At 44.1% G+C, this 20,072-nt stretch overlaps 4 protein-coding genes across 6 annotated transcripts; 1 reads left to right on the forward strand and 3 right to left on the reverse strand.

Annotated features, from left to right (window-relative positions):
- Positions 1–521: 521 nt before the first annotated feature.
- Positions 522–5,791, reverse strand: LOC117151023 (alpha-aminoadipic semialdehyde synthase, mitochondrial). The gene is made up of 9 exons (XM_033318232.1): positions 5,535–5,791; positions 5,183–5,468; positions 4,922–5,065; positions 4,008–4,184; positions 3,566–3,944; positions 2,927–3,501; positions 1,600–2,755; positions 1,362–1,538; positions 522–1,299 (listed from the first exon to the last, which is right to left on the reverse strand). The coding sequence occupies exons 2-9, from the start codon at positions 5,372–5,374 to the stop codon at positions 1,181–1,183; spliced, it is 2,919 nt and encodes a 972-aa protein (XP_033174123.1). The 5' UTR covers positions 5,375–5,468; positions 5,535–5,791; the 3' UTR covers positions 522–1,180.
- Positions 5,792–5,961: 170 nt separating this feature from the next.
- On the reverse strand, positions 5,962–9,164 carry LOC117151024 (homocysteine-responsive endoplasmic reticulum-resident ubiquitin-like domain member 2 protein). Its single transcript, XM_033318233.1, has 4 exons — positions 8,627–9,164; positions 7,520–7,980; positions 6,802–7,137; positions 5,962–6,731 (listed from the first exon to the last, which is right to left on the reverse strand). Exons 1-4 carry the CDS (start codon positions 8,828–8,830, stop codon positions 6,335–6,337), a joined length of 1,398 nt encoding a protein of 465 aa, XP_033174124.1. The 5' UTR covers positions 8,831–9,164; the 3' UTR covers positions 5,962–6,334.
- A 380-nt stretch (positions 9,165–9,544) lies between these two features.
- Positions 9,545–11,337, forward strand: LOC117151025 (double-stranded RNA-binding protein Staufen homolog 2). Its single transcript, XM_033318234.1, has 2 exons — positions 9,545–9,967; positions 10,032–11,337. Exons 1-2 carry the CDS (start codon positions 9,823–9,825, stop codon positions 10,820–10,822), a joined length of 936 nt encoding a protein of 311 aa, XP_033174125.1. The 5' UTR covers positions 9,545–9,822; the 3' UTR covers positions 10,823–11,337.
- On the reverse strand, positions 11,326–19,839 carry LOC117151022 (dual specificity protein phosphatase CDC14A). 3 transcript variants are annotated; one of them, XM_033318229.1, is made up of 7 exons: positions 19,301–19,839; positions 16,094–16,196; positions 15,761–16,026; positions 14,958–15,628; positions 14,182–14,895; positions 13,745–14,089; positions 11,326–12,778 (listed from the first exon to the last, which is right to left on the reverse strand). In XM_033318229.1, the coding sequence occupies exons 2-7, from the start codon at positions 16,146–16,148 to the stop codon at positions 11,704–11,706; spliced, it is 3,126 nt and encodes a 1,041-aa protein (XP_033174120.1). In that variant the 5' UTR covers positions 16,149–16,196; positions 19,301–19,839; the 3' UTR covers positions 11,326–11,703. The 3 variants fall into 3 exon arrangements, with proteins under 3 accessions (XP_033174120.1, XP_033174119.1, XP_033174121.1); XM_033318228.1 differs by having other exon boundaries at positions 13,745–14,092; XM_033318230.1 differs by having other exon boundaries at positions 12,133–12,248; positions 13,745–14,092; positions 19,301–19,838.
- Between the last annotated feature and the right edge of the window lie 233 nt (positions 19,840–20,072).

Here is a 20,072-nt window from a genome sequence, read left to right on the forward strand (position 1 = left end):
AGTGCGCACCGCACACCAGTCATGCTCATTTGGCGGTTTTTCCAATTGATTCGGGTTTTCCAAGTCCCCGTCCACTCCGCCGGATGTTCTGTTCACCAACTACATTTTGGAGGGCTATGACTTTTCCTGCTTTGATGATTCGTTATTTAGTTTTTAGCACTTTGCAGTTTTAGAAAAAAAACGTTTTTTAAAAGATAACATTTTTTTTTATAATAGAACCAGAATCTAGAAAATTGCATTCTGAGTAATTTCCCAAACATTAAATCAGAGCCCAGATAAGAACACTTTTAAAAGAAAACCTTTTACTTTCCGCTTGTTGGACTGCAAAGAATAAATGTACATTATGTGTATAACTACGTGTAATTGGCATCACTAGCCCGCACAATCTTATCTCGAAAAGATTGTGTGTGTGCTTTGCATTGAATGAATGTGAATTAAAATTTGTAAAACGCGAGATTGCGCTCCCACTCCATGGGCAACAAAATTGTGCTGCCCGGCAGAGAGGTTATCAGTCTCGGGCTCCACATTTTTCACAGTAATTCCAGGGAGATGTGTGGCCTGTTTGTTGTTTATTACAATTATAAACGTTAATGACCGCCCCGCCAACGGATCCAATCCGGATCAGCAAGATGTTTTATGCGCGTGTTTTAAGCCCCACTAAATATAGATTGAAACCGGGTTGCTTCATTTAAAATTAGTTCAAGTTCGGGTGATAACCCTTCGCAGATCGGGTTGCCAGGCGCTACAGGGACAATCGAACGGAAATCGAATCTTGAAGATTAAATCGCGCGGAAAATTGGAATGCAGGTTTATGATCATAATCAATGTTGTATATTCCAGGCCTTCTATCTCTAAATACAATCCACTTATGGTATACAGTATTGATCTAAAGACATGTTTTTTCCATAAATATTACAATCACTTACAATCAGCTCGTAGTGAATTCACGTTAAGGAAACATGTTTCACAATTTGGACAACGACTTCAACTTGTTTACGTACATCAAGTAGCTCTAGTCATAAAACTTATTTCAGTATTATGATAACGTAATGACACTCTTATCGAACAACGAAATACCCGAGCGATAAAACAAGAAGTATCACCCGACGCGGTGGGCAGTCAAAAAAATAAAATATGAATGAAGACTTAAGCTTATTGCCTCGGGATCAGTTAGGATCACTTAATTTAGCCATCTGGAGGTTTCCGTGGCAGTCAGACCCTCGGAGCGCAGACGTTGCAGCATGGGACGATAAATGTCGGGAGTGAAGGGCAGCAGGACGCCGCGTTCCTGGATCTCACCTGGAATGGGAGGATTTGGGATTATTTAAACGTCTTTTAAGAGTTCTGATAAGGGAACGCACCGTCTAGGATCATTTTGGCTGCGATGGCAGCCGGCTTGCCCACCGTCATCGCCATGGCGGAGTGACCCTGGGGCTGTCCGTAGACCACAAAGTTGATTCCACGCTCCTCACGACGACCATCGGGCCAACGGATGCCGACTTCATGGCGCAGCACCACCAAGTCGCGTTCATCCCGCTCTGTAAATGAATGGTATATAATTACTTATAACATCAGTTTGGAATTAAGTGGTTAACCCACCGAAGGCCAGTCTCTTCGAAAGATAGTGACTGAGCGTATCCAGCGGAGTGTTGAGCTTCACCACAGGAGTATCATCCAGCAGACCCAAGCTCTCGATGCCGTCTACATCTCCAATGCGCTCAGTCAGCTTCTGCTTGAGGTTCTCATAGAAGATGGTCGAGTCCGACATTCCCATAAGATGGATCACCAGCTGGCGCCACGTGACATCCGGCCCACTGGGATGTAGCAGAGCATGTGGCTCCGGATCGATAAGTCCCAAGAGCTGCATGGGCTTGATGGACTCCGAAAAGCCCTTATAGCGTATGGTTCCACGTAGCAGGGTGTGCACATCCCTGCCCAAGCCGTAAAGGTTGCCGTATTTGGTGGAATCCCTGTTGGGGAAACCCTCCAGGGCGAATCCTGGCAGGAAATCCAAGCTGCGAGGACTTGACAGGAGTTCCCCACCTCCGGAAATCTCCACAATTTGTCCCTGACTCAGATATTTTGCAGCGGAAAGAGTGTTGAGAAGTACTCCCCTGGGTGACCAAGAGAACTTATATCTTAGGGCATTATTGGAATGCTCCGGAGCAGGCAGACCGCCACAATAGCTCACGAAGGACTCGACAACGGCTCCCTTGTCCTGCACCTCGTGGATGCACTCCAGTGCCAGAAGGTGATCGATACCAGGATCCAAGCCCACCTCATTCATGATGGTCACACCCTTGGCCTTGGCCTCCTCGTGCAAACCAGAGATCTCGTCGTTCAGGTAACTTGCGGTAACCATATGGGTACCCTCTGCCACGCAATAACGTGCCACCATGCCATGGAGACTGTAGGGCAGCAGGGAAACCACCACATCTGCCTTGCCACACAGCTCCTGCAGATGACCAGTGCTCTCGTTCACATCCAGATAGACGCTGTCCACTCCAGCATACTGCTGAGACAGGCGATCGGCTTCCTCCTTGACCTGTGAGCAAACCGTGATGCTGACGTCCTTTTCGCGATGAAGCCACTCTACGAGAGGAGCGGACACCATGCCAGCTCCCAGGACCAAGACCTTCTTGTCAGACTCCGACCTTCCCTCCATCTTGTGGCGCGATCTGTGGCTTTGCGACTCTCGGAGCTCCTGAATATACTGGAAGCCCTCCGTCAGCTGACCGTTGCTGGCGATAATAGCCTGAAAATAAGCAAAGAGAAACGGAATTTCTTAGCTGATAACGGATGGTGATAACAAGGCATGATGCACATTGGTTTAAGCTAAGAAAACATCTCTTCAAAGTGTAAATTACAATATAAATCATAAACTTTAGGTATAAACGTAATATAAGGTTAGGCAAAGTGAACTCACCGACTGAATGGGGTATGAGAAGTTCTCCTCCGCCAACGGCTTCTTGGCATCGCTCTTTATAATATCATGAACGTGAGGAGCCAACAGCTCCCCAAACAAATCCGTCGATTCTCTGGGCAATTGTGTAGGCATATTATCAATCGAACAGACTAAAACTCCGGGTCCCTTGAAGCTCTTGGTATCCTTATTCCTGTCCGCATCGTACAAGCAGAATGGAGTGTCGATCGTGGTGCACTCGTTCATAAACTCAATGGAGCCACCGGGATCAGCGGAAATGTCGCAAATAGCCAGCATGCGATGGGGCAAAGCCGGACTACCCTTGCTCGTAGGAAGCCAGGGAGTGTTTGCCGGACGTAGCAGATTCTTGGCATCCGGAATGCTGATCAACTTGGGACTGCCCACGGCCCAGTAGATGCCGTTAACAATAACCGATGCGTACGGGGCTATCTTCGTGCTGAAGGTGGAGATGTATCGTTCGGGGAACTCATCGTATTCCTTGGCATCAAATCCGCCGCCCTCACGACGCTCCAGATGATCCGATCGGCTCACCTCGCAGCCGTAAAGCTTATTTTGATCTAACATTAAATACAAATTTTAGTTCATTCAGAATTAACTAATGCTTGATTCCACTTTACTCACTTCCATGTTCGGCCACCTTGCGAAGCATCTCCGGTGGAACATACTCAATTGGCAGCTCGGAGAACACCTCCTGGGCACCTTGGGAAACATTTCCAGAGCCAGTGAACACAAATGTCAGTGGTCCAATGGACTTGGGCATCATGCCAAGCGAGATCTCGTAGCCACAATCCCGGATTGCCTGGCGAGCCATCGAGGAATTGCGATAGTTGTGGGCGGGTCCAATGTGCATGAAGGGTGTATGATGTCCCAAGGCCAAAAGACGCAGTCCAATGCCGTGCAGGATGTTCACCATGCCAGCCACTCCGGCATATTTGCCAAAGGCCACCTGTCGTGCTCCGCGTTCGTCGATGATTCGCTCATAGTCGATGAGTCGAATTTTCTATGGATAACAGTGGCAATATAATATTAAAAACTTCATTAAACTCTAATGTGTGATAGGAACCTTCTCCAAAATAGCATCCAGAAGCGGCATATTGGATTCCTGCGCTTTAATCGTGTGCGAAAAGAAGCAGTAAGTCTTCCCAGGAATTAGGGCATCTATGGGCACCTGCTTCACTCCGAATATCACGGAGGCATCACTGATGTCCTCCTGAATATGAGCTCCAGCCTGCATGTAGGCCTGTTCCGGAAAAATAAATCAACCTATTGTTATTATTTGTTATTTATTTAGTTAAGTGCCCGTCTTATCTATTCTATTCATCCCACTACGTGGTAATCTTTACAATGCATCAGGCGAAAGATGATGATTGTACTATGCACGTGTGAACCATTTAATCTCCTTGCCCCTCAACTAAATTAAATCTGATTAGGTTTTTTAATTTTTTTCCAGTAAATTTGCTAATCGTTTTGTAATTGAATTTACGGTTGGTGGTATCAGCGGGGTACTTTAAATTAAGTGCTTTACCTTCTTCAAAAATTATTTTAGTTAGTTTAGATCTTTCTCACGTGACCCTTTGAAAATATTATCATCTCTACAAATCACCTTAATACATTATATAGATTCCTTGGAATCATTGCTCCGAACGATAAGCTTTGCTTCCCATTGTTTTTCCTCTCCTCAGCGTTTGTTTTGTACTCGATTTCAAGGCCGGGCAATTGCCAAATTTAGAGCTCCATAGAGGCTTATCATCCGAGTTTATATTTATGATGCAGCACTTGGGGGGCGTGTGTGCCACCATACCATATATATACCATACTACCATGCTACCTATATACGCGTACTTGTTGCCCTGACGACCACCGATATGATTTCCATGGGCGATTAGCCGCAGACTCAATAAATCCGTTGCCAACTGGCCATGGAAAGTTACAACCTGTGGATAATGGGGCGAAATTTGAAGTTCCAACTGAGCTCACCTGCATGGGGTAGGCCCGACGATTGGACGGCTGCACGATGACCTTGACATTCTGCTTGACCAACTTCTGGACGTGGGTGGGTCCAAACGGAGCTCGTCGCTCCCACACCGACTGATCCTCTCGCCGAATGGCAATCACTCGACTCTGAAAGAGCAAAAGATTGGGGTATTTAGTATATATATTTCAAAAATTAATATCTTTTACACTCGTATGAATGCGATCATTCAAGGGGGCTGCAATTGGGGAGTTGAATCAACTCACATGACGTTGTCTGGTGAACGGATGCGCGATTGTTGCGCGCTGTTGAATCACTCGCCACATGTTTCGGCAGCTTTGTGGGATCAGTTCGAGCAGTTGAAGTGCGAATTTAATTGTAACCGTTGTGCTTATTCTTGGCCTGAGTGGAATGATCCGATCCGTTGGCTCCGAGCTCTGGTACTCTTCTAAAGGCATCGATGGAGGCAGTCGGCGAAACAGCCTCTAATCAGCAGTTGGACCCAGTCGTAAATCCAGCGATAAGCCGTGCTCTCCATGCATCTCATCGCAGCTAAAAGAAACCAATTTTGTGCGTTAGCTGGGCAAAAAGAGCGAGCTGCTGGTGATTGTCACTTACCCGTGAGGGGATCCGGATCTCCGTTCGATTTTCGGCTGAAAATTTTCCACTTTGATAAGAGAAGTTTCTAAGAATTAAGAGAATCGTCCGGGGAAAATTCCTCAAGCGCTGGTTTACACAATGCAATTCTTATACAAATTTCCGGGAGAAAACGATTATTTCCTTATTGAAGCTTTCAAAAATGTTTAAAATAATAACATTTTAAATTTAAGAAATACCTTTTTTTAATAGTCATTTTGTGTCTATGCATAAGGTCTATATGTTATCATTAAATAATCAAATTAAATTCAATTAAAGATCATTTAAGATTTTAAAAACAATGTCAATGATGTTGAAAACATTTAAATACAGTATGTTCTTCATTTAAAACGTAGATTTAATTTTATAGATCAAATTGCACCTTGCAAACACCACCTTTTGGTTTCGGTTTTTGGTGTTAAAGCATACGTTTTATTTTTATTGCATCTTGGTTTCATAGGTTCGTCTCTGGCACAGATTCCAGTGCAGATTATAATCATTCTACTATTCACATCAAAAACAGAGTACGTTCTTAGATATCTAAAATTCTACGAGCTATTGAGGCAGCAGTCACCATGTTGTAACTCGGCTAACACTCGGAAATAAATATACATGATTATTACAGCTAGTAAAACAAAGTTGCTACATTCTCAGGTATGCACAAAACTAAAAGGAAAACGGAATAACAGTTTGATTATGGGAGTTTAAAAAGAGGAAAGCCGTAAAGCTGTAAAGCTGGTTTGTGGATGGTCGTCCCTCTGTATAACGTACAGTTCGATCCTCTAGAGCGCAGGCGCCTCGGGCAGCAGCGAGGTGAAGAAGGTGATGACAAAGGTGCGCACAACGGAAATCACAGAATTATTGGCATTTGGTGGTTCCACAGCTTCCGCGGAAACGTCAGTCGGATCTGGATTAGCAGCGGATGCTGGAGCAACGGGAGCCCCAGCCGGAGGTGCATCGATTACATCTTGATCACCAGCAGCTGCAGGTCCAGCCGCCGGCACTGCACCAGGCTCATTGGCCGCCTGGGGATCGTTGTTCTCCCGCTCCACGGCCGCATCCATCATGCGCTGAATTTGCTGCACTGCAGCAAAGGCGGCCGCATCGCCAGCATTATTGTTACGATTTATGTTGTTATTGTTCCGCTCGCGGCGACGTCGAAGGACACCAATGTGATATCTAAAAAACAATAATAATATCAATATATTTGTAGTCTTTTCAATTCAAATCAAAAAGGAAATGTACTTACAGATAAATCGCACCGGCGATGAGCACAACCAGTAAGCAACGCAGCGCTGAGGAGTTAAAGTACAGGACAGTCACAAAAATGGCCAATCGCGTAAAGCTAAAGAAACTATCCAGCCAGTCGCGCATTTCTGGTTCCTCCTGAATGTTGGGAAAATTTCTGTTTTGCGGCGCCCCATTAATCTGAGGATCAGCAGGTACTTGTGCTGCTGGGGCAGCAGCTGCTCCTGCCACTTGTTGTACCTCCCCGAAGTTTCTCCCAGCAATCAGTGGGACTGAGGGCAACAGGGGTTGAGTCGGTGGCGCCAAGCCAGATTCGTTCGAACCTTGCAACGTAGAACTGTGGGTATAATATAAGATTGTTGTGTAAGAAACGTAGCATTCAATATTATTACAAAGAATGGTTCGTTTACACGAACACATTAAGTTGCAAAACTCAATTGCGCACAATAAATTCTTCGGGAGCGCCCCAAAATTATATTATTTGACTGTAATCGTGGGCCACACAAATATACTAAAATTTTCGCATTTCTGATAACCAAAATAAAATAGATTATAAATAATCAAAAAATAACTTTTAGAATACTAAAATAACATTTTGATCGCACTTGAATAATAAAGTACATATTAAGAGTGACTAAATACAAGTGTTTCTCGCTTCTGATATCAGTGAATTGTTGGATCAAGTGTGTTCCTTTAGCCTTCTGGTTCTGCTCACTTACCGGAGAGTCAACTGCTGCATGTACTGCGCGTAAGCCTGCTGCATCCAGGCGTTGTATATGAGTGCCTGCTGCTGGAATAAAGCATGGGGACTGGCACTGGCATTGGCAGCAGCTGCTGCTCCCTGGCTCTGCTGCCAGAAGTGCGTCCAGGGATTGGCCAAACCGATGTTACCCGCCACGTGAGATGCAGCGTTGCCCTGCTGTGCCTGCTGCTGATGTGGAGCATGACGTTGTCGCAGCTCATTTGCATTCCCACTGACCTCGGGCCCAGCTGGAACCGCATCCTTCTGCGGCACAGTGGGCGCTTTGGCAGCCGGCGTTGTCACTTGCTTGCTGGCACACACCAAGTGAAATATGTGGTGCTGTTGGTAGACATCCTTGTAGCTGCGTATCACCTCCGATATCTTTTGGGAGTCATCTAATAGCTTGCCCGAGTAAATAAGTTTCTGGTCCTGTATCAACTACGGAAATAAATGGAAAGAAATAGTTATAAAGCTCAAAACATAAAAATCTTTACATTATATGTATTCAGAGGGAACCTAGAGATAACTCATTCTTGCTTTTACCGCTGCTCGAAATGTATACTATCAAACAGTGCCTCAATCTATTTATTTGCACACTCCAGGAGATAACATACATTTACATGTCAGTTGACTCTATGGAAATGATACTTGAAACTAACTACATTTTTTGCTCTGGAAATAAATAGTGCTAATGTATTATATCTGCCTGCAATGATCTGAATCGTTAGTATATATCAGCGATATTTGGGATATACATAAAAAAACTTGGCACATGAGTGGAGCGTGAATATGTCCAAAAATCTTATCACTTTCTAACCGTAACCAAATTAATCCCAGTTCCGACCCATCGATTTGGCATAGACCAAGTGCATGACGCAAGTGCATGACGGCGACTATAATTTAGAGGGGCAATCTACTGACGTGTACTTGCGACTGAGACGCAAATAGCTTTGGGAACCGACACACTTATGAATCCTACACGAAGATGATAAACAATAACAAACTTCTCGATAAGATAAGGGGACTCCTGGCCAAGTCTCTACCTATACGATAGCAAAGGGGGGGAACCAACTCGATAACCCACCGGTTTGCCAGGATAGATAAGAGATAGGTGCTTCTTCAGCCGCTGGACCGTCCAGCAGAGGTCGGAGTCCACATTGAGATCCTCATACTGCTGGTTGGACGACTTGATGAGCAGCCGGACACTGGTTTCCGGATTCTTTTGACGGGTGGCGGCATCGCAGCCCGCGGCTGTTGCGGCTGCGGGTGGGGCGGCGTTCTCCTCCATCTGGCTGACCCCGCGAGTCGGAGAACTTTCTATTGCTAATTAATGACCGTGATACGAAGATCGGTGATGGGTTTTTGCTGCGCTAGCGGGGACACTTTTTACGCAGCCACTGTTTCTCACTTCCTACTCCGCTCTGCTCTCTGCGATTTTCGAGAAATAGTTTATTCCGAATTTGACATTTAATTTGGTATTATGTTATTGTTTGGTTTTCCACAGCTGTTCGTTCTGTGGTGTTTTGCTCGCAGCACAGAGTTATTGATTATGAAACGCAGTAAACGTTCCGCAGTTGATCAAAAAACTACTCTTCATTTGGTTCTGACCTGTGAACAGTGATGAGCGTCGGTCACAGGGCTGCCGCGAGTAGCAGATATTTTTAAGTCGCAGGTTGCACGAATAGCTAAGAATTAATTTTCCAAAGTGTGTAGGATGTGGCAATTTAAGTACACAATTAAAAAATAGTAAAGTCGTTGTCAAACACTTGGTTTTAGCGTTTTAAGAATTTATTCCTTCGAAAAAAATACGTTGTCTAGTGATTTGCAGTAGTGGATTTTGCTCATCACTGGCAGCAACACTTGTTAATGCCATATACTCAGCAACAGGGTTGCCTTGACTTACGGGGATGCCAACTCGCGTCATCGTGACGTGTCGCTTATGTATAATACTTGGGACGCTGAACTTTGAATGAGAAAACCGAATAGTATATAAAATGCATATGTTCCTTAGTAAAAAAGGTTATGAAGGGTTGGCGCTGTTTTCGTATTCGAATAACGAATTCCATATTATTTCTTGCCAATAAATTTGCCAAAGCGGCTTAAAATAATTCATGCACAGGCTTCTTCGTCAAGATTTCCGATTTAATCGTTGCCGTTTCGTGGGTCTCGCACGGCTTCGTGATTCGCGTGCCATCTCTAATAATATTGCAGTGGATTGGATATTTAATAAATTTAATATATTGTTATATTCTGTCTGACGTGCCTTGACGTGCCAAACTCATGGATAACAAGTCAGCCGTATCTGCTCTACATGAGTTTTGTGCAAAGACAAACAATACTCCCCCAACATACCATTTTATTAACGGCGAAGACGGAGGTTTCGTTTGTAAAGTAGAACTATTGGAGATAGAGGCCCTTGGAAATGGTAAATTACAAAACCCAGCCACTATTTATATTCGTATAACCGCCACATGTTAATCCAATTAAAGGGCGTTCGAAGCGCGACGCCAAGCACCTGGCTGCCGCCAATATCATGCGTAAAATACAAATTCTGCCCGGCATGCAGAGCATGACGCAGGATTTGTCGTTGGGTGATCTGGGTGAGGAAATGACCAACCTAAACCGGGACATGCTGAAGGAGCTGCGAGACTACTGCGTCCGCCACGACATGCCACTGCCCTGCATTGAGGTAGTGCAGCAAAGCGGCACCCCGAGCGCCCCGGAATTCGTGGCCTGTTGCTCCGTGGCCTCCATTGTTCGCTACGGAAAGTCGGACAAAAAGAAGGATGCCCGTCAGCGAGCGGCCATTGAAATGCTGGCCTTAATCTCCAGCAACTCGCACAATTTGCGTCCGGATCAATTGCAAGTAGCGAGCACAAACAAATTCAAAGGTGCTGATATAGAAGAAACTATGGAGCAATTGGAGGCATCGCGCAGAAAGAAATTCAACAGCTACTGGGAGTTAAAGGAAGAAGGGAACGTAGACCATACAGGAGTGCGCCTCTGCGACCGACACAACTACTTCAAGAGCTTCTATCCTGCCCTGAAAAAGGTGGCTCTTGAGGCCATCCATTCAGATGAATACGAGAGCTCCAAGGATAAGGCTATGACCGTACTGAGCGCTTTAAAGATAACACCCAAAATCAGTGAAGTGGCATCTACATCGGCGGTTCCCTTGCTTAGCGTCGAGCTTAATTGTGATTTCGATGTGGTCCTTATAGAGAATGAGATCAATATATACGACCATATAATAGACTATTTTCGCACCATGTTGGTTTAATGTGTATAACATTTATTCAACTATTCTGGCTTAAAACTAGGTAAACTCGTTTTATTTACACTCTAGAATGCACATATTTCATTAAATCGTACGGTTAATACAAAATTATTTCTTCAAGGTCTTTTAGTAAACATCTATGTTAACTTTGTACACGATTGATAGGTCTAAAAAATCCAAGCAAATAACTAAGGGAAGTGGGTAAAACAACAAAAGCTTAACACATACTTTCCGATGCCTATACCAATGTTAATCCTATTAAAATTTAAAGTATTTATTCGGTCTTAACTTATTGTTTGTAACAACTGATTGTTAAATTACATACATATGTATTGCACAGTGAAATTACAAATATTGTACATTTGCTTTTAAAAGGAAAGCTAGTAATCAAAGATTTATTTGAAACTAATATTTTAAATAATTTCACTGTAAGGCTAGCTGGCAAAAATGCTGCATTTTTTTTTACAAGTACAACTTTTATAGTCTAAAATAAATAAAGTGCTTCGTAGTCTTCCGCATTTCTGGTTTTATTATTACAACACAATGCAAAAATGAAAACTAAGCGTTCCTCTTAAAAACTTTCAACAATGTATTAACAATTTCAATGTCCAAAGTATGTAATATTCAACTCGAAAAATTCAAACAATTCCCTTTTAATGGGTTATCTTATTTTAGTACAATATGTTAAATAACAAATCCATAACAATTTGAAAATTTTTCCTAAAAAAATGTATGTGCATAAATGAGATTGTTATTGCAAATAATTTCCCAATCAATCACCAAATTTGATTGCATTGGAATATCTAAAATCTCATCATCTCATCGGGAAACGTTCAATTTACTAGTCAAAATAATAATATAATAAAGGAAACAATGATAGATGTTCAATAGCTAATCTTCTTGCGCAGCTTGAGATTGGATTGTTGATGGTCCAGAGACTGTTGTTGTTGTTGCTGTCGCTCCCGATCTCGATCCTTTTCGCTGGACGCACGACTCACGCCGCGTGCCAGGTGCTGGTGCCACTGGCTGGAGGAGGGCGGCGCCGTGGGCGTGGGAATTCCCGAATTTGAGGCGGACGTCGATGCTGAGGAGCCGGACTCACCGAAAAGGCGCCGGGAAAGCTTGAAGCTGCCGCTGTTGCTGCTGCTGCAGCTGTTGTACTTGCAATTGTTGTTCATGCTGCTGGCGGTGGAGGCGTTTGTGGCGTTGATGGAAGTGCTGTTGGCTACAGCTGATGCTGCTGTGGCCGCTGCAGCAGCTGCCGCCGCCGTCTTCCTCAACAGCTTCGTGTTGTACTCGTCGCTCTTGTCCTTGTCCAGTCGTGTAGAGCTCAGCGATCGCTTGTTTCGCTTGGCGGAGCCAGCCACCAGGCCGTGCTCGATGATCGCCTGCAATTCGGCACTGCCGCGCCCACTAAGCCGGCTTGTGTCTGCAGGATTGGAGGAGGGAGGAGGAGTGGTAGTTGGATTATTGTTGAGGCTGGTTAATTTGGTTGTTTTCGGCAGCGGATTGGAGTTGAGATCGAGCGTGGCGGATGCGGAGCGTGTGGCTATGTTAAAGGAGGCTGAAGTGGACGACCCACCAGGACCACCACCCAAAACACCGATTGTGGGTATAGCCGATACGTCACGGTAATACCGAGCCGTGGCCACCGTGCACGGTTGGCTTTGGGCAGCAGCCGGAGCCGTTTCTCCGGCATTGGGACGCTGGTATCGGATCCGAGATCTCCCCCGTAGCGTCATGTGGTGATGGGAAGTACGCGCAGCACTGCCCCGTGTGGGCGGAATGGTGGCCGAGCTGCCGGCACCACCACCGCCAACGGACACCACGGGTATCTTGCTCTCGTTAATGGTGGCATATTGGCGGAGCAGTTGCTTCTCCACCGGCAGCAACGGTTGCTCCTGCTGTACCTGCTGCTGCTGCTGCTGTTCCGCCTTTCGCAGATGCTTCAGCTCCATTCTGAGGGAGCAGGGAGCAAGAAGCGAAGAAAGATTGGGGCAAAAAGGGACGAGAGGAGAGAAGAGAAAGAGAGAGAGAGATGGTGTACGGGGTTACGGGTTCAGTGTGGTTCCCAAAACAGTCTTACTACAAAAATCATGGCAGAGCTCCGGTGTCCGAAGATTTCCACATCCTTGCAGAGTCAATCGAAATATTATTGTTTATCATTGTTTATATTGTTTATACAAAAAAACCTAATAAATGATGATGATGATCTCTGCAAGGATCTATCTTAATTATACATAATACATACACTCGTAAAATTCACTAAAATACAACAAATAAAAGCAACAAAAACAAGGCCAAACAAAGACAAAACAATTTCGCAAGCTTGTAGCAGAATTTCGAAAATTTGTGGTTTATTATTAATTATTTTGCGCAACAATAAATATTTCGCAATTTCAGCATGCACAAAAACAAAAATGCCAGTACATAACATAATAAACTAAATAAACTAAAATTAGCAGCTAAGATAAAATAAACAATTATCGAACTTGGGTTAGTGTCGTTAATTAATTTTGCGCATATTGCATTAGAGGGGTAGTATTAAGAATATTTCAAATACAAAGTCGAACTTTTAAAACACATATTAATCATGGTTTACCACCAATTGAATTTAATGACAAAATCGTTTAACAGTATTTTTTGCGTTTTCAAAAATATTGTTAGGATGTGAAAAAATCCGACGGTCTGTATACCTTATAACTAATTATATTTACAATCGATAAAGGATTGGTGTACGGGATAAGAAAGTGGATTTTCGGGGGCAACGAAAGTATAAATCAAGTATAAATTGCGAAAAAAACAGAGCCGCACACGTAACGAAATCAAATCCAATGCAAGTCGAACATAACTATAATACTTCGTCGTGGAGTTTTCGAGTTCAATGGTCATTTTTGGGATTCGGGGGCATTATTCGTTACTTACCTTTTGCTATAGAGCGCCAGGCTGCGGGTGCGACTGCTCCCCGAACTGGCCAAAATATTGTTAGTGGTATTGTTGTTGTTGTTATAGTTATTCAGGGAGTTGCTTAGATTACTGTTGTTGTTGTTGTTGTGGTTATTATTGCTGCTGCCGCTCGTCCCAATACCGCAGTCATTATTGTTGTTCAGATTGTTGGCCAAAATAGCGGCTGTCCCTGTGCCAGTTGGCAAGCAGGAGGATGTGGGCTTCAAGGCAGCCATCGCTGTGTTTCCAGCCACTACTCCATTGTTATTGTTCCGGAACGGCTGGGATCGAGCCCTCGTATGCCTCAGGTTCGATTCCTGTTCGCTGCTGATACAACAAATATACAATCGTAATTTAGCAGAAGAAACTTTGTAACAAAAGTAAATACATTCTGATGCACTTGAATTTCGACCTACCTAGTGCTGCTCACATTAACGGATCGCGAGTGATGCCTTCGCAGCGCCTTGATCTGATTCAGCTTGTCGCCCTGCGTCTGGGCCTGCTTCTTCTCGAGCGCCGTTTGCGTCATCCTGACGGTGGATGCAATCGTGTGTCGGGCTGCCTCGAAGACATTTGCACTTGGCTTGCGCAACTTCTTCTCCGTGCAGCTGGCCAACTCAGGAGTTGGATAAACTCCAGATGCCGCCGTACTGCGATTGGCATTGGGATTAACCAGGCGCCTCAGGGATGTGGCTATTACTGTCGGCTTGTTCGCGCCTGATGGAGATTTCCTACGCCGCGTTGATATTGTATAGCTGGAGGTAGGCGGCGGATCCGCTGGTGCACTGATCGTGTCCGTATCGTTGTCATCGCTATTATTGCAATTGGGATCCTCAACGGATTGATACAGCGCTCTCTCGTCCCGCTCCAATCGCAGCTGCTCCGAGAGTTCTTCATCCGTTTGATCCGCACAAGCAGCGTCTAAGTCATTCAGGTGCATCGTATCCACCCGCTGAGAAATGCCCTTCACTCGAGTTAGAAGCAGATCGACGTGCTCTAAGGAATCGGCGGCAGCCGAGGCCAGTTTCTTCTTCAGCTCCAGGCTGTTGATGCCGTACGTATGCTGGAGGATGGGAAGCGAAGTGCGCCGGCGCATTCGTTCGCCCTCCGACCACAGCCAGCTTTGTTTGCTAAAAGTTTGGAAAACATTTGTGATACTTTGAGTAAAAAGGGGGTGCTAAGAAATACGTACTCTTCCATCCACTGCTGCTGATGTCCAATTACCGATCCCGGCCGGCAGAGCCTCAGCCAGGCTATGGCCTCCAGAGCAGTGAATCCGTAATGCTTCATAATATATGCCCCTATCAGGCTGCCCGTGCGGCCCAAACCCGCTTTGCAGTGGACTGCAATGGCTCCCTTTGTCGTCTCGCAAATGGAGAGGAACTTCTTCATGATGGCATCGCTGGGCGTGCTGCCATCGATGAAGAACAGATCCTTGTGATCGAAACCAGCGTTCTCAAAGGACGATGCGTGATAGACTTTGGCATTCAGCCGAATCACTGTTGTCACATTATTATCCCGAAAATAGCTGAAGTAGCGCTCAGGTGCATGGCACGGATATCCATTCGGCAGCGTCTTGCTCTTCTGATGGGGCCCGCAAAACGCTATAAACTTCTGGGGCACAATCCAGTTGAAGTCGCCGTTCTCGACGCGCTCGAAGTACTCATACTCCTCAGCATCAAAGTCGTTGAAATTGAAGAAACCCGCCTGCAGGCCTTTGTGCACAGCATTCAGGCAGTCCAGCAACGAAATCTTAAAGTTGCTGGGTCCGTAGCTGGCGTCACAAAAGCGCGTGTAGGCAGGAATCTCGCCAGCGACCAGCGGCCGATATGCCTCTTGCGGTGTCTTGTTTAGGTAGATTATCTGGAAAAGATAAATCATATATACTTATTCTCATTTTTGCGAGTTCTTGAACGATTGAAAAAGAGTTAGCCATTGGAAAGCTCTCTTTCAAATGTCCATCGAAATCGAAGATTCAGGACCAGGAGCACTTACTGCATACGAACCAATCAGATAGGCCGCGTTCAACCGCTTGGCCGGATTCATGGAGGTGTAGTGAACTATCTTTTTGTTGGCATGGCACTTGGCATTCAGCTTGGTGTTCAGTTTCATGCAGTATCTATACAGCATGCATATGTTGAGGGGACCAAAGTCGTTGTAGAAGTTCTCATAGATGAATTCCTCATCGACGCTGAAGTAGTGGGTGTTGACCGTGTTCTTTGGCTTGATGTTCTTCTTGAAGGCCACAAAGTACAATCGGTCTGCAAACAGTATAGAATAATCCACATCACTCAATGTCACGCTGTTGAAAGTTCATTGAGCTCTCACCTTCCTGCATCTCCGATGCACAGACCAGCAAATCCGAGTTGTCATCGTCCAACATCTTGGGCGACTATCAGGTGCACGGGAGACTTCGACGACTGTTTGGCGACTGCAAAGACATTGAGGAAAATACATTTATTACGGCTTTGATATCTTCGAGCAACGGCGGAACTCTCGACAAGCGTTTAAATCACTTCTGTCTAGCCCACACATATTGGGATTAAGGCTTCCGCATGGTATTGCTTATTAACAAATTTCATGTTTATTGTTAGTGATGGACATAAATACCTATTGATTTCACATAGCAAAAGTACTTTAGATTATTATTCAAACTTCTGAAGAAGCCTTTTTTTAGAAGACTTGATAAACATTAACATCTAAAATAAAGTAGAGTTTATGGCTTGGATTGTATAAAAGGTCTGGAATCCAGGGCATTTCAAAGTCCAAGCCCCTATGCAATATCGTTTCATTCTAATGATTATTTCTTTCTATTACTTGGCAACAAATGCGCCCACGCCGACTTGCACACAAAACCTGACTTGCCATAATTGGATGGCAGTAAATGATGTTTTCCGCAAAGGGTGTTCTACATACATACATCCATGCATACTTCCATCCATCTGTACATGTGTATATAGCGTCTTTTCTACGTAAACGTATCTATTGACTGGAAGCATGTGTTCCGTTTGTCACTTTTACCAACTTTATGAGTGTCTGCCACCCAGTTCTTTCCAACTTTTCCCCCCAAAGCGCAATTCCCAGCCTTATTTGCTCCACTTAGCCTGCCGTAGCCAAATGTAGGTGATGGCTTCCATATCAATATGCATATAGCCATCAGTCAGGCACTCATTCTATCAAGTCATCAGTTGGGCCGCCATCCGCAGTCCAATAAACAATGGAGAAGGAACAGGCTGAGCCGAGCAGGAAACTCGAATGGGGAACACCCTAACAGTGGTTTGTGCTTAAATCCAAGAAAGTCACGTCCCTTTGGAAATTTATGGATAACAAGAGGGTCTACATGACATCATTTGCATCGAGAATGTTGCGCTGAATGTATCTTTTGGAATGCTCTATCTGGATAAGGGTTTTAGTTGGTCTAGTTGTTAGGAGTATTTATTTAAATGTTACCACACTATTCGATCCTTATTTGCCCCATAATGGATTTTAGTGGTCGGGGACCCCCCCATGACAGAATTTACGATGTATGACCCATCATCAAAAGTGTTACGCACACGAGTTCTCACTTACAAGCATATATGCTTGGGGAACACATGTAAATATTCGATTTTATGCAAATTCGTAACCTTTTCCATGTACATACAACAAAGCCACGGTTGGCGTGCCTTTACAGAATTTCGGACTCGAGCTGGGACTACAGTTAGTCCCTTTTATTTCCCCCATATCCCCCTGCCTGTGCTTTATGCATTTCCTCTGGCCGATTTTAAAGTTTAAAAGTCAAGAAGCCGGGCGCTTTTTATGGCACATTTGCATGTCGGCTAAGGAGTTTTGGCCAGATCCAAACTTAGATTCCTATCGGGGTGCCAAAGCTACATGTGAATAGTGCAAGGTGTAAGGGTATATCGCATGACATTGGGCGAGCCTTGTGAAACGGAAACGAAAATAGCTGAAAGATATCAGGATATAGGGCAAGTCAGGCCATCAAAGAAGGTGAAGGAGACCGAACCGGAATGGTATACCTTATTCTCGGTTTTCTAGGTTTAATTTTGTTTGTCTAAATTGCTATCGTAAATGTGTATCGCGCGGACTATAAGAACCACATTAGGCAAATTGAAGTGATTGCTGTGTTGAAATAAATTGATTAAAAAAGTCTGACTATCAAACAAACTATTGTAATCGCAATGCGGACAGATTCTCATTTCATTTTGGTTCTTAATCGAGTTTCCACAGAATTGTAATAAGACTTTGGTTGGAAGCTTAGCTTTTGTTAATTGTTTATTTGTTACCAGTCTACCAGTTGGTAATCTCCTTAATATTGATATTACTACGTTACATTTCTGATCTAAATTCAATTGGTCGTGTTACCGGTTTTCCACCGTATTATAGTGGCGACCTCTGTCGTCGATCGTGGATAATATTCTAACGGTGAAGTGTGATATCGTTCAGTCTCCACCGCTCTCTTTCCTTCTCCCTCTCTCGCACACTACTCCACTTATATTCTGAATGGAAGATCATTGCTAAATATAGCGGGAATATGCAATTAGCTACATTCATCCCCCTCCCCTGACATTAGAGACTCTTTGGAGTTGACTGAAACTACAACTCCCACGTGAAGACAACAATTTCATATCACACACATATCTATAACCATATGTATAAGCATACATCTGTGCATATAAGCATATGCACATAATCGGGCTTATCTGCTTGCGAGCTGTACATAAGAACGTAAAAAAGTAAACATAAAATGCGATAGAAAGCAACCTTCCCTTTTTCCAGTTGGAATTTGAGACCTAGCGATCTGGGCTAGGCTCCCGTTGGTCATTAGAAACAATGGACAAACAAACGAGTTTTTATATTTTTTCGAATGACGTCACCAAGAATGACAACAAAAGGCGGTTTAAAAATAAAAGCAACGTCAATAGTATGTTTCTTTTTAGCCAAGTTAGTTAGTTGGAATTGGAAACGCGGTGTTAAGAGATTTTGCCGCGCTCACATACCACAACAAAAACAGAGCGCACACAAATACACATGGTGATTACAACGCCAACAGCATTCACCTGTACCCCCTCACTCTCCCCCACCCCTTGCTAACCAACCCACTTTTCTCAAGCGCATGCGCTGACTCTCTCAAAAGCTGCTCCCTCTCACTCACTCCCTCGCTCGTTTGCACTTGTGCTTTGGCGGCTTTTTTGTGTGTCCCGCTCTAGCACTCCTCTCTGGTATTTTTGTGGATGTGCCTGTGTGGAGCATAAATAAAAGCAACCGACGCATTTTGCTACTAGAAACCCATAGAAATCGAAAAATAATACTGGGATGTACTGTGTACTGCGTAATCAAGTTTTTGGGTAAAAATTTCTGGACTATTTTCGGTGGCACTACACTGCACTACAAAAACAAAGTATGGGGGGACTGGAAGAGAGAGGGAGAGAGAGTGGGAGCCGTTACAATTACACAGTTTTTGTTGGTACGTGGCTGAAGAAAGTATTCAATGGGTTGGAGAGGGGGATACCAAAAAGTAAGACGAAAACTCACCTAAATTGTGGATTCACACTGCCGTGTTGTTGTCACTACTGCTGCTTTGGATATTCACGAATGGGGATATTCGGGAAGAAGGGAAGACGTCGAATTTGGGGAGAGTCAGCAACAGCAGCACCAGCTAATAACACCCACACCACGCTCCGCATAACACTGTACAATTTTGACAAACTTTACTCCCGAGTGGGACTTTATATTTTTAGTAGTTTTTTTTTTTGGAAAAATTTTGTCAACGAAAATTATACATCGAATTTGTTGTCTCTGTCTGCTTAGGTTAACAACATTCTTAAAGCGAGCTTTTGCACTTGTCTTCGATTTAAATATTGTAACGAGAAACGTATAAACACAATCAGGCAGCGAAGAAAAGCTCTCTTCTGAGATAGTTAAAAAAATAACATTATAATTGCACTAATTTTTCACACCAAGCTATCATCGTGTTTTTTTTCCCCGGCGATTTATGTATTTTTGGATATTTCGAGTGCGAATGGGGAGCCCAGCGACCCGAGCAGTTGGAGATTCCGGAAAGTTGTGAGTTAATTGTTCATCTCGGTTCATTTTGCTAGACCAGGGCTTGAGAAACACACGAAAATATCGATTAGGTGCTCGATATTTTTTTTTTTAAATGCGTTCCGTTACTTTTACATTCACCTGTACTTGAAAATGTATACATTTCTTAGACCAGAAACAAACTGGTTATTCTTAGGACAAACGAATTTTAAGCATTAAAAAGGAATTTAAGCGCACGACTATTTTTATTTTAAGCACCTAT

The sequence above is a fragment of the Drosophila mauritiana genome, chromosome 2L (assembly GCF_004382145.1).
Source record: "Drosophila mauritiana strain mau12 chromosome 2L, ASM438214v1, whole genome shotgun sequence".
NCBI lineage: Eukaryota > Metazoa > Arthropoda > Insecta > Diptera > Drosophilidae > Drosophila > Drosophila mauritiana.